The sequence below is a fragment of the Dermacentor andersoni genome, chromosome 8, assembly GCF_023375885.2.
Source record: "Dermacentor andersoni chromosome 8, qqDerAnde1_hic_scaffold, whole genome shotgun sequence".
NCBI lineage: Eukaryota > Metazoa > Arthropoda > Arachnida > Ixodida > Ixodidae > Dermacentor > Dermacentor andersoni.
The window spans coordinates 84,061,731-84,076,415 of NC_092821.1; the positions used below are offsets into that span (position 1 = coordinate 84,061,731).

General features: G+C 44.8%; 1 protein-coding gene across 1 annotated transcript in view; it reads left to right on the forward strand.

Moving 5' to 3' along the window:
* LOC129386732 (uncharacterized) overlaps positions 1–13,160 on the forward strand; it is a 148,742-nt gene extending 135,582 nt beyond the window's left edge. The window contains exons 15-16 of the mRNA XM_072284029.1: positions 12,710–12,797; positions 12,985–13,160. Coding sequence (XP_072140130.1) covers positions 12,710–12,797; positions 12,985–13,058 — 162 coding nt within the window. The 3' untranslated portion in view covers positions 13,059–13,160. The remainder of the gene's footprint in view (positions 1–12,709; positions 12,798–12,984) is intronic.
* Positions 13,161–14,685: the final 1,525 nt, after the last annotated feature.

Here is a 14,685-nt window from a genome sequence, read left to right on the forward strand (position 1 = left end):
TGAGTGTTGTGATGATGATGATCATTATTATGATGATGATACGTCAGTTTCACAAGAAACGCACACTGACGATGGCCCGCTCGTCTAGTGCATCACAAAGGAGCGATGCCTGCAACACTGCTGGCAGTGCTCTTCATCGCGCGCCAACGTTGTGAGGGCGTTACGTTGCTACCATGGCGCTGCTGTTTCTGCACCAACAAGAGCTCGATTGAGTACTATGTCGCAGCAAGATGTGGCACTCTAGTATACATTAAGCACCGTCCCACGAGCCTAAGTGCAACAATAAAACCTTAATTATATGATGGGGTTTTACGTGCGAAAACAACTTTCTGATTATGAGGCACGCCGTAGAGGAGGAATCCGGAAACTTCGACCACCTGGGGTTCTTTAACGTGCACCTGCATTTAAGTATACGTGTATTTTCGCATTTCGCCCCATCTAAATGCGGCTGCCGTGGCAACAATAACACCTTGCTATCGCTGTCAGTGCTTCATTCTTCTCCGAAACTACGAGTTTTTGCCCAAGCTTCTTGTCGCAGGTCAGTTTTATTTATTTATTTATTTATTTATTTATTTATTTATTTATTTATTTATTTACATGTACCTTACAGGCCTTCTAGAAGGCATAGTGTAAGGGGGGAAATACGGTAACATATTAGTATGGGATCGGGAAAGAAATAAACATCAGCATAATGAAAGGAGTACGCACAGAACATGGAAAATTAATACATTAGCAAATACAATATGTGGAGCAATAACAATTAATGGTAAACCACAACATAATAGCATAATAATACGGTAAACGTTTTTGCATGGTATACATTAGTAAGCATTGTAAAAAAATTGGCAGCACTGAAATTCTTTAACATTGTAGAAAAAATGCAAGAAGATTACAAAAGAGATGACGTGTTTAGACGGTTCAAACGGCATATTGATCGGTTAGCAGATTGCGAAATGTAGTGTGTTTAGATTGGCATGCAATGGTATCTGGTAGTGCGTTCCATAAATGGACCGCACGGGGCAAAGCTGAAAAATTAAAAGCGTGTGTGTTGCCATAAATTTGGGTGTAGCTGAACTGATTGTTCAGTCGTTGTGACGTCGAGGATGCTTTTTTCAGGTTTGATAAGGTTAGGCCAACTGTGTGAACAAATCTATGAAATATTAATAGAAGAGAAATATCACGGCGATTAGTTAGTGGTTGCAATGAAAGATCAATTTTTATTTGGGTTACACTTGACTGGTTACTATAATTTTTATAAATGAAACGGCTCGCTCTATTCTGGATGCTCTCCAGCAGTTCGATGAGGTAATTTTGATGAGGAGACCATATACAAGAAGCGTACTCAATTTGAGGCCGTACAATAGTTACGTAAGCTAGTTTTCGTAGTGGTGAAGGCGCACTTCTTAAGTTGCGGCTCAGAAATCCTAATGATCTGGAGGCGTTAGCTGAAATGGAGGTGATGTGTTTAGTCCATGAAATATTGTGAAACCGTGACATGTGGATCCCGTGACTGGTCAAATTTTCAGGAGACTGGCTGTAAAACGCAAAGTCATGACTTACACAAAGCCGCAAGAATCTGCGCAGGAGGACCTTTATTTATCCAAATATTAACAAGTGACCGTGATCAGGAGAAGAAAACATTCAGGACGAAAATTGGTGATTGTGATTAGCGTAGAAATTACAAAGTCATGACAGCCACTTTACTTCTATTCCATAAAAAAATGTGTAGATATGATGACTAAAGTCTACTTGTACTAACGTATCCGACATATATTGGGAAGTTAACAAAGAACCTTGAAAAAAAAGTTGACGACCACACAACGATGAATGGAAGACAAAAATATGGCTTGACATTAAAGGACAGAAGACACAGCGATGGATTAGGGAGCAAACTGGAGTATAGGCGATATTCTAGCCGATGTTAGGAGAAAAAGAATGAGCTAGCACGGACACCTGATGATTAGCCCAGATAACACGTGGCCTATTAAAGTTTCAGACTCAACAGTGCAGGGCGACACATACATGTGGTGTGTGGTGAATTCTGGCAACATGCAGGGATACCCTGAATAAGCTGTCGTAAAGTAGGAGTTATTAGAGGCCGCTGAGACAGCTCTAAATACTCCAGTGAGCATAAAAAGGCAGAGAATGATGATGATTTGCATGAAAACTGTACATAGAAATTACGGACGACTTTGTCATTATCTTCGCAATATATGAGGGGCGTGAATTTCGCCCCTATAAACTCAAAATTGTTCTCAACTGATATATAGAGTGGCTAATAATACTCAATTCTATTTATTTTATGTGTCTCCTGCGTGCCTGCCGAAACTAGCTACCAGACTCAGCAGCAGAATTACCCGAATTCCACTTAAACATGTGCCCTCGTACAAGCAAGTACACATTAAAATAGTTGATTACCCAGAAAAGGCAGAAAGCAGGAAAAATGCTTGTCGTATGACAGATGGGCAAGGTTCATGTTCCCAGGCTAATGCCTGTAGACACTCTGATAAGTTTACGGTATATATATGTATATATATATATATATATATATATATATATATATATATATATATATACATATATATATATATATATATGTATACATTGCAATAATCATTATATGTGTAAGCCAAGTACAAAAATTACTGCTATGATACAAAATGATCACAATAACAAGATCGAGAAGGTCAGTAATACAAGTTAAAACACGGACATCAAAATCAAACGGGAAACTGCATATTTAGGTATACTTACGTAGTACAAGATTTATATATCCTTGAGGATGTTGAGCAGCTCAATTGTACAGTAATTCTGTTATAAATTGTGGGACAGCCATATTTTGTCTCCAAAGCGGAACCGTTCGCCTGGTCTTAAAGATTAAGTGGTATCAGCTTTCTGTTGCATTTGTCAAGTTGCAAAGTGACAAATGTTCTGGGTAATCGAACTGTCTGAAAATTTCCGCTAGCCAAGCACTTTCTACCAATATACACACTCAAAGCTATATTGAATGTGTGAAGGTGCATTACAGGATACGTGTTCAATATGACGAGGCGCTTTTTTTACATAACACAAGAGAGCATTGTTGTGATGCTGAATGTATGACTCTCTACCCTAGTCGGGCGCTTGGCCACACACTGGAAAACTTTGGTGAAGTACCAAAGCACACATGATTACCGTAGTAGTAAGATGAAGTGTGGGTAATCCAAGCACATATTGTGGGATTTCCAGGGGTGGTTCACGCTGCTCGCAGGAGTGAACTACCACTGAGCACTTGACATATAAATAAAGGCGTGAGAAGTTTCTGGATGTGCGCCAAACGATGACACAAATTTCTGTAGTTTCGAATCAAATTTTTAGACAGCTCAGAACATGCCACACGAACCAGGCTGACTGCCACCACGGCCCCTTATGACCATTGTCGCGGTGCATAGCTTTATTGGGACTGGCCAGCCTTGAAAAAAATAGACCATGAATTTAACAACCGGGGGACGATGATGCAAAGCTAAATAACATCTGTTTGTATCAGAATGACGCTGTGAATTTATTGTTTAAAAGTACGAACGCTGATGAAAGTAAAAAGCAACACCGGGTAAAAACTATACGGGACGGGCGCTGACATTGAACTAACGATTTAGTTTTACTTAGGCTGTATATACTGGTATTTATTGCGTGTTTGTCTTTTAAAGTCTTACGCTGACACAATCCAAAGTGCGAAACAACCGGATACTATTTTCGGTGCTTAGACCACACAGAGTCGCGCCACTTCTGTATGCCACCGCGACGAATCCTATGCAGAACTACTGACGCTAACGTCCCTTCAGAGACCAAGCCACTGCCTCGCAACTACCCTTTCTATCGCCCGAAAACTCTGCGTCGCAATCTTAACACCTTCAAAATTACCCGACGCATTGCTATCATGCTTCTCAAGTCAGTCATTTAACTCCTGTCCTTTTGTTACTGGCGCACTGGCCGACTGACCATCTCTTCTAAAACCCAAACGCACGCCGCCTACGAAACATCTGAAGGCTGCCTAACCTGTCACTCTACCAACGCTACACCATCCTACGTCCTTCTCTTGTTCCATTTTCTTTGCTTTGAAGAAGCCGTAAAGAGCTCCGAAGCCGTATTACCGGCCCTACGCAAGTAGGGCTCGGGCTAGACGTTGTTCCTGGTGTGACTTGCTAAGCCTACGCGGTTGCGCCTTCCAGTCGGCGTCGTTAGTGTTGTCCATAGCCATGTTAGACTTCTTTATTATAGAGAGAGAAAGGAAGGACAGGAAAAGCAGGGTGGTCCACTAGAAGAGCACCCGGTTTGATACCCTAAACTGGGGGGGGGAAAGAAGGAGGAAAGAAGGGAGGTGGAATAATTGGTGAAATGCCCGTATGGTGGAATGCCTGTAACGCTGGAATTGCGCAACCGGACTCTCCCTGCCATCATGACCACCGAAATCACCACGAGCTGACCACCACCATCTACCAGTCAAACGTATGCCCTGGGACTCTCCGTCAGCGGGACCAACCTGTATTCAGCGGCACTGCCGACCACGTCGTTGATGACGGGCTCTCATCTTATGAACGCGTCAGCGTGAACAACAAATGGGATGACATCAATAAATAAACCCCTGTCCTTTTTACCTCACCGGAATTGCGCACTAGTGGTTTCGGAACCACGAAAACAATATCCCAAGCGGGACTGTGTTCAAAACAAAGTTCCGCGAGATCCTCGGCCGCCCTGCTGCTGACAAGCTTCTGCCGTCGTGCTCTCAGCAACCTGGTGAGACTTTTAGCAGCTATATCAAAGATGTTGTCGACCTCTATAAACAGGTAGATTCGCCAATGACCGAGGGCAGTAAAATCAAGCGTATATTAAAGGGTACTGACTAGGACACGCTTAAAATGTTGACTTGGAAGAGCCCTTCTATGGTTGCCCAAACTATTCAGCTGTGCCAAAGCTATGACGAGCTTCGCCGACAACGCCTCGCCACCCGCCGCCCCGTTCAACATAAGGAATGGTGGTCTGGCTTAACCCCACCTCTTCAAGATTTCACCCTTCTCTCGCAGATAAAGACTTTCGTGTCGTAAGAAATTGCTCGCCAGCTCTCCCTCATCTCCAATCCACTGGAGTCAAGTTCGTCTCTCAGTCCGAACCTACGACACGTTATACAAGGACGAGCGTCCGAGGTCCTTCCACAGGAGCGGGCGCCTCAGGTCACCGCGCCATTGACTTACGACGACGCTGTCGCACGACTACGACCACCGACGCTCCGGGCTCCACCTCCGATGCCTAGCCCTGTTTTCATCTCCATGCCGCCAGGACCTCCAGGTCATCGAATAATTATTCGCTGGCGCACAGCGGGCCATCGCCCCATCTGCTATTTCTGTGGACTTCCCGAACCCGTTCCATGCCTGTGCCACTGCCATCCACTTAATCCACGTGACTACCTATGCACAGCTGCCTACGACCATCCGTTGTCTTACGCTAGAGACCGCAAATTACAACTTCCATACCTTCCACCAGTTTCTGACCGCCGTTCTCCTGCTCCCCCTCATCGCTTCCTTTCCCCGATGCGTCGACGTCCCTTTACCGCTGACTCGGAAAACTAAGCGGCGCACTTACCGGGACAAGAACTGCGTCATTGTCACTAAGCTCAAGCCCTCTTCTTTCGCTGGCACACAATAATGATGTCTCTGTTGAAGGTGTCTCTGTGCTTGCCCTCATCGACACAGCTGCTGCCATATCTGTAATTGCCGAAAAACTATGCCGCTCAATACGAAAAGTCATGACGCCTTTTTTCGGCCCATTAGTACGCACGGCCGCACCATAGCACGTCCAGCCGGTGCCTGCGTGTACCACCAGACTTGAAATTCAGAGAGTGCTCTACATAGTCGAGCTCGTCCTTCTTCCCCTCTGCTCCCACGGTATTATTTTAGGGTGGAATTTTGTCTACCGCTTATTTTATGTCTGCACTACAGCGTGGTGTTGTACGTGACGCGATATCTTGCGATGCCAATCGCTGCCCTGTATTACCAGCTGAAGTAAAATGAATGAAGTGATAGTGACGCTGGCTTCGAGTGTATTTCGTACTCAAATATAACATCGTTTTCGGAAACCCTTTTTATTCGACTGTGGTTTTTGTACTGGAGAACAGGTGAAGACTTGTTCGGACATCCAGGGAGGAAATGAATATGGGACACTCCAGTGCCCCACAGAAGAAAGAAAACGTACATTAGCGGCTTTCCCGGATCCCTGTGAATGCGACATAGCAGACCAGCGGACGCCTTCTGCGCAGTCACGAACCTAATAAGATAGGTTTGTAGTTAACTATGTGTGAAACATTAAAGAAAGTTCTAGTAAATGTGCCTAGTGTTGAAATTCCAGACATGCATTTAGCAACAGAAACTAATATGTGTACGGAAAGGTGGCCATCTGCTGCAACGTCCGCGTTTTAAATTCGCATACCCGCAAAACAAAGAAAAATTATAATGCTTTCGCATTCTGTCAATGCAGCTTGTTCAGATTAGCGGCCTTTACTGTTTTACGAAAATATGTTGAGAAAGGCAACAATAACAGAATTTAGCAAGTGACAAGTATTACCAGGGGTGTTCGATTATTAGAAACTTTCGAACTACGAACGGAATTTTGTCGTACGCGATTCGGGCTTCAAATCGAATAGTCGCTTTTCGTAAGTGCGAATAGTTTTTGAATACATTTCGAGTATGGGAAAACGTCAGCTGCATCGAAATAAACACGAAATTAACGCAAAAATATGGCAAATGTTCATCCCAGAGCACATACTATGGCAATAAAACGTAACAACTTCCTCAGTCGAGCGGGCTACGTCGGTAAGGTAGCCATACTTTACAGGCCATACAGCTATGATTTTCGCCCTCTCAATAGTCCAGTACACGCAACAAAACAACTCGTTTGCTCCGATTGCTCTACTGCTGCTATTAATAAACAAAGCTTCATTACGTACTATGCAATGACGGAAATTAGTTAACCTTACGAATACTGGGATGTGAGCACCGTTTCATGTTAATGGTGATAACGTCTAAGCATATTTCCGAAACTATTCGATATGGATTTGATGTTCGATTCTATTCGATTCTTTTTTAGCATTATTCCTTTCGTATTCGATTTGTTCTCAAGAAACACTACTCACACACAAATGAATGTTTCAAATGATTCTACTTTTCTTCCGGCGTGTAAGGATCACCTTTCCGATTTAATATATATTTTTAGGCGATGGTAGGACAGTGTGCTTTACGAAATTTCGCATAAATGTACCCAAAGATGAGCAATCATTACTAATTCTATGTGCGGTACTTTGCACTGAAATTCCTATTTGGAAAATTAGCTACTCTCCATTCCAGAAAAAGCTAGAGCTACAAAAAAAAAAAAACTAAGAACTAAGGTCATCTATTAAAGTGCAGTATTTTCTTATTATATTTTATGAAAAGGAAACTATCAACAATGCACGTATTTCCACTAAGACGGTTCCTTGGTAAAATTATTGTCTGCGGGTTACCTTGAAAGGTGTTTTTTTGGCTCACGAACTTCATGCCTTGTTTCTGAAGTGAAAACATTGCTCTCATAAAACACCTTTTTGGCTATAGAAAGGTGCTGCGGGAAAACGTATGGTCTATAACGTTATCTTTGCAAATGAGCCCATTTACATGAGAATGTAGTGAAGTGGTTATTACGAATAAACCTGCAAGAATACCAAAAAGACGTGTTTACGTGTGAAAGAGACTCGTATGACTCAAGACAAAATGCACAAAGGTGCTACTTTTTCAAGAACGAAGTGCGCCATGGTCCTGAAAATTCGAGACAATGTGTAGGTGGACAATGGATGCGCTTAGTCGAATTTACAATCGTCAGAATGAATAATATTCCTACATAAAAAAATCTACAGTCATGTGACGTGGAACCCAGACCCATTTTTAAGGCTCCTTGGGCGCTATAACGTAAAACTATTCCAAACTTTTCTATTCCAATTCTGCCATCAGCCCTACACCATTGGTCAAAAATATTTTTCAACCACCCCCACTTCACCTGTCTGTCACGCGGCGTCACGAAAACCGCGATACCTCCGCATCTGATATGATGTGTACACACTGATTATGCATGATTTTACAGAAAAAAGAAAAACAGTTATTTCTGATTCGACCCCTTTTCGCCATTAGCCCTCGGCTATTGGTAAAAAGTTTTCGGACTGCACCCACATCACCTGCCTGTCACGCGACGTCACAAAACCGCAAGAACTCACCGCGTCAAAGTGACGTGTACGCGATAAAGATGCATTAATATGCCGAACAAAACTGAATTTTCTTCGGAATAGCCGCAAGCTGCCCCGTTCCGAAAGAAATAAAAGATGGCTGGCACCGATCGCTCAGGCGCTGGCTACTCGCACCTGCCGGAGAGCATGGGTGTATTTAGTATTATAAAGCTTCTTGCGTGGCCGTGTAACGTTTTCGAGCACTTTCGGCACGTTCACCCCCTCATTCGGCCAACTCTTCTTTGCTGAGGGTCCATTTTAGCGTCATTCTTGAGCTTCCGTTGCATGCCGCCGCGATTTTCGACCAGCCACCGCAAGCTAAGTAAGGGAAAGCCGACCAGTCGTAGACGCCGGCACCACCCTCTTCATCCGGTTATCGACTTTCAGTGCACTGGCTCGGCCCCATCGAATCCCTCTCCACTTGAGCGTTCTCCTCGCCTCTTGTTAGCCAATTAGATACGACAAGCCGCTCAGTGTAGGCAATGTTATTCGTTTTTCAAACAAACAAAGGTGACCTCCTATGAACGAGGAGAGCGTTTGATTGGTCTGTTCAGACAACCCTGCGGGTGACCGCCCAGTGCTTGCGTTGGCGGTTACGCAAATCTGACGTCAGGAGATTGGAATAGAAACATATTGGAATAGTTTTACGTTATAGGGCCCCTTTATAGCGCGGCAAGAGAACTAACGTGAACATTAGGTAGAGACTTCACTCGAATAAAACGTGTCAATATTGGCGCACCGAAGCTTCAACATATTGCAATGAATGAATCGTACGGCTCGTACGATTAAGAAAAATTTTTACAACATACCTCCGTTGTTGTAGACACTCAAGGTAACATACGGGATGCCATCACCGTCTATACCAAGGACCCAACAGTAGCAGAACAAGTAGCAATCGCCTTAGCCATCCGGGCTAATCGGTGGACACATATTTACAGCGACTCTAGAAGAGTCATACGCAACTTTACGAACGGATATGTGACACGGATAGCAACAAAATTATTAGAGAAGGTCAACAGTGAGAGGATTGAAATCCGCTGGTTTCCTGCACATCTGGGGGTGGTGGACGGAGCTCGGAGAAACCTCAATGAGGTGGCAAATGAAGCAGCACGAGGACATTCTAGCCGTGCTCTTCAAGACCGAGCAACTTACACTTCACCCGGGGAACACAGGGATCGATTATTTACATATAACGAAATCACGAAGCATTATTATTTAAGCAGAAGGGAATACCCATTGCCACACGGTGAGCTTTGCAGAGCCCAAGTGGTCACATTACGTTTGCTACAGACAAGAACATACCCAAGTCCAGATTTTATTAACAGGATCTATCCGGAGAGGGAAACTCAAACCAACTGTAATAAGTGCAATGACATCATTACTCTTGACCACATGCCTTGGCAGTGCCCCGCGGTCTTCACAGACTGTGACAAGGAACAAGAATGGCGGCGGCAAATGCTACAGAGTGAATCATTCTCTGACCAATTACGGGCAGTCCAGAAGGCCCGCGATGTGGCTGAAGGGCTCGGCCTGACACTCCCAACGTGGGAGCGGCCCGCGTCAACGTAGGGTTGACCTTCAGGACCCAATAGAGTTCTCCATACAATACCATACCATACAACAGCCGCCAGCCTTGAGGCTAAATATTCGTTTGTAATAGGTCAATAAATATCCACAGAAGTAGTGGCCATAATAAATAAGAACAAGAATAATGGTTGTTTATTAATACTATAACAATTATTATTACTTGTAACGCCGGGTGTTTCGCGAGCAGTCCCCAAATTTGCTTAAATTGCCTCTGGCAGATAGAACAATTCCTGTACTTGAGCTGGTTTACTCGTAGAGGCAGAGATTACTTGCCCACGAAACTGAAATGCATGATGGATTAATTAAGAAACATTCACCAGGTAAATTCACATCAAGTTACCTTATACCAAATGTTGCAATTTACAAACTGTAGCAGGGGAGTTCGCAAGGGGGAACCACTTCGGACCAATTCTCAGGCTGACACCAGTTCCCGGATATTAATTCCCGTACATTGCAGAAAACTGCATGGGCGTTGCAGTCACGTTTGTGCTTCAGTGCATAAAACGACGTTTTGTTAAGGAAGTAAGTGGAACGAGTGCGCTTTTACCGCAAATTTGGCGGCGCATATCTCGTAAATGGTGTCTGCCACACAATTCTATTCAAGGGAATATTCAAAGAGGATATGCCTTGTAGTTCCAACTGCTAGAATTTGTAAATTGCAATATGTGTCATCAGCTAATTAGTAAACATATAATTAGTGAATATATGTTTATGAGTTAATCGTGAATTTCAATTGTTTGTCGAAGAAATGTTCGCCTGTTTGAGTGGATCCTCTCAAGGACTAGAATTTGCCATTAGTAACAGGTCATTCTCTGGAACACCCTTTTTATTTTCGCCCTAATAAATTAAGTGGAGAAAATGACAAAAACCTAAAACACAGGGTTCACGAGTTCCAACATTTGAGAAGAACAATGCTTTCTTCTTACACGTCAACTTGCATGCACCACAGCATATGGCGGGCGCTAGAATATGGAAGTAACAGGTGCACACACAAAACCAATGAATTGCAAATAAAAGAAAATTGCGGCCGCACCTATCTCACAAAGAACTGTCGACGGTAATGCATTAGCATTGAATCAGCATAGGGACACAGCGTATTGCTCCACACGAAAATAATTTTGTAAGGGACATGCCCGGCAGCGGGAATATTGTTTCGTACTCCACTCAGAACCCCCGGCACCATATAAGGCCGCCACCACAAACCACATGAGTAGCATGGCGGGCCGGTCCATCATGCATCACGTGGCGCGGGCTCCTCACTCGGGCTTCTTTGTGAACGCACTGCGCAATCTAGTAGGACTGCCGATAAGACCGCGCCTAGTCTCCGAGCCGAGAAACGTGGCAGACCGGTGTCTGTGAGTGCTGACGATGGTTCCTTCGCTTGCAGCAGAATAAGTAGATATACTCCGTGACCCCAGTTGGCGAGTGGTCACTGAAGAGCGGCACATACTCAGTTTACTCTTGGAACCACTGGCTATAGCGTTGAGGTTAGACAAACAAATAGATACAAAGACAGTCCCCGGAAACTGCGTGAATTCTACTTCGATGTCATCATCGCCCCTCGTGCAACCGTTACCTCCCCATTTCCACCTCCCCCGGTAATGAGTTGCAGGCTAGAGCGCGCTCGCTCTGGCCGTAAATAATAACTCTGGCTTCAAGTAAATCATCTCTGCCTCTCACCATGACAGTCGACGGTAATTCGTGAAGCATTGAATCAATACAGGGACATCAACATATAGTCAAATCGAGTTATGTATGAGGCGTAGCACTGCAGCGGGGCTCCTCTTTCACGCATCTCTAAGAACATGTGGCGACATCTAGAGCTGACACCGGGACGTCTGCGCATGGCCTCGGGTATTCATGGCACGCTGATGAGTGCCAAAGCTGAGGAGCGCGTCATGTGGCTAGCGGGCTCCTTTCTCACGCTACTTTCTATAACTGTTGCGCCATCCAGTGGCACGCGTGGCTTCCGCGAAGACCGAAGCGTGTCACAAACCCAGTCAAACAAATGCTCAGTGACATAAGTTGCCGAGAGATTGTCTGAAGAGCGGCTTATTACCTGTAAAGTCATGGCGCAGCTCACTAAAGCATGATCGCGAAAGACGTGAAATGAAATGTGGCATATACCCAGTGAATTTTTGGCGCCACCTGCTTAAACGTCGGGCTAGTTGCCTTGAGGAACCCTTGTCACGTGGGATTGCTTCCGCTGAGCAATGGATGAATTTAAGGCACGTAAGTTTCATTCAGTTGTACGGTCAACTGATGCCAATTGGCGCCTTTGGTCCCACCACTGCCAAGCTTACATCATATAAACAGGCATTCGTGGCCGGGAGTGGAGGGTACAAGTACGAAGGCGGGGCCATAATGCCGTGGTCGTCATACTATGGTCGTCTTTCTGTTGTCGGCGTCATGCGCAATCATGCTCACCTTACAAAAAAACCTTTGTTCTATCTTATAACGATCTACATAAAAAATCACGGCAACAAATGCTTGGATTGACATCCCATTTTTCAGGGAAATTTCTGTAAAAAAATAAATTGGCTTTGAAAAGAAAATTGGGTGTATTTCAGTCTGGGTGGTAATCGAATCCAGGCATCCATGCTGCGAGACGAACAAGGTTGCCTCAAGTCACGGTTCTTCCGCTCTTTTGGCTAACTAAGGGTGGGCCTTGTGCGTGCCTCATTGCACTTGTCACGTGGTCCAGAATCGCGTTTGTGCCAATGCTCACGCGTTCGCCGAAGTCTTGTTTCACAGCTGGTTCGGATGTTTCTCATGCCAGTGTTCTCATACTGTCCCTCGTGCTCGTGCCACTGCTCGCGCGTTCATTGTTGTCTTCTTTTACAGGTGGCTCCAATTCAGCTCATCTTGCCAGCGTTCCCATACTGCCGCTCCGTCTTCGAATGCACTGCCGAGACTGGCCCACTACCAGAAGGTCTGGCAGTTTCACTGAGTTTCTGTCGTGCGCTCCGATGGAAAGTCCACCATTCTTCATAAACATGTTTAACTTGCTACCACAAGTGTGCCAAGTGCAATCATGCTTTCGTCTTAACGTTTTGCAAACGTGTAATACTTGTTTAAATCTGTATGCGCCTCCACAATCTTTTCTATTTTCCTTACAGCTTCTTCATCAACATTGTATCGCTTCCTATGCCTGCAGTGCCTCTGGACGCATCGATTTCTTCTCAGATTTTAAGCAGGTACTGCCGTCACCACATGATGAGCGCATCAAGAGCGCACAATTTTCTTTCGTTTGCGAAAAGAAAAGCTGATATCATTAAACTACCTTTGCAACGTTCACACGCCTATTTCAGACATGTTCATGTCGCTGTCACTAGCCACATCTTGAGCGGGTTTTGCAGCTCTTAGAATTTCATTTAGCGGAAAGTACTGATGCACTTACCTTCGCAGAACTGCGACGGAGAAGCCGACATCAAGTTGCAGCCCTGTCTTCCAGGTTTTCACAAATAGGGCGTCTTCATCTTCCGAATCACACACTCCCTCTCTGGTTTTCACAAAGGCATTTACGGCTCAGAGACACGCTCCCTCGCGCTTCTGCGGCTTCAGGATGCCACTGTTATATGTATCAGAAAGTATGAGAAATGCCAGTGCCACCGAAACACCATCTATGCTCCCTGCGCCGCGCCTTCAACCACTCGACATCTCATCGGAACCATTTTTTTTTGCGTCGGCTTTGACTTGGCCATTCTCCTCTACCAAATTTGGCAGTAAGCGGTTCGCTGCAGCGACAGATTACACCATGCGCTAGGGAATCAACGGAGCGCATCTAACAACCTGCGCCACAGATGTCACCGATTTTCTTCAGCAGTACATAATTTTACAACATGGAGCTCTACGCCAACTGCGCATTGACCGTAGCCATACATTTCTTTCGAAAGTCTTCCCCGACATCCAGTAGGCCTGCTCAACTATGAACAAGTTGACCACGTCTTAACATCCGCAAACTAATGGTCTCACGGAGCTTCCGAATCAATCTCTTACAGAGGTCCCTGCAAAACATGTCTTGTCCGACAGTACTGATTCGGTTCTTATTCTACCCTATGTCACATTTGCATGAATTCTTCACGCCAGGACACTGCAACTTAATCCGCTTTCTTTCTGTTGTTCGGCCGAGAACCAACATTGCCACTGGACACGTCCCTTCCATTCGCCTCAGCAGAGGCCATGCATACGCACTTGACGCTTCGACTAGGGCAGTCAAAACACACGAAATTGCCCACACTAGCCTCCTGACGTCCCAAGTCAACCAACAGTGTTCGTACGACGGAAAACACCGAGACGTGCACGTCTCTCCTGGATCTCTAGTGCTGATGTGCTCCCCAACACGTCACGTTGTGTTCTTCAAAAAACTCCGCTCTCAAGCTGTCCGCTGAACTGGCCAGCTCTGCAGTATTTATAAATAGAACTTTAAATAGTCTTGAGTATTTATCCCACAATTTTCCTTAGAATCAGAATCGGTTTTATTGGGATGAATCGAAAGATTACAAGATGTTAAGTCAGTTTCGTCGTATTTTTTTAAGATTAAGCTATACTTCATGAAAATAGGCAGTAACTGTTACGTCCTTGCTTTCAGCTGCAAGCAATGTAGATGGACATGGTCTGCCATTTCATTTTAAGCGACCATTGGGGAACCAACGTGGCCAGCGCATATAGGAAAGCTGTGGGCCGTAGGCGCTCACATTCCTCAGCAAGACTACGTGAGACCTAATGCGTATTTCAATCTCCCTTTCGTTGCTGTTCTGTCTCATCTCATAACATGCTCAAACAGGTAGTTAAAGTGTGCCGTGTCACAACGTCCCGTG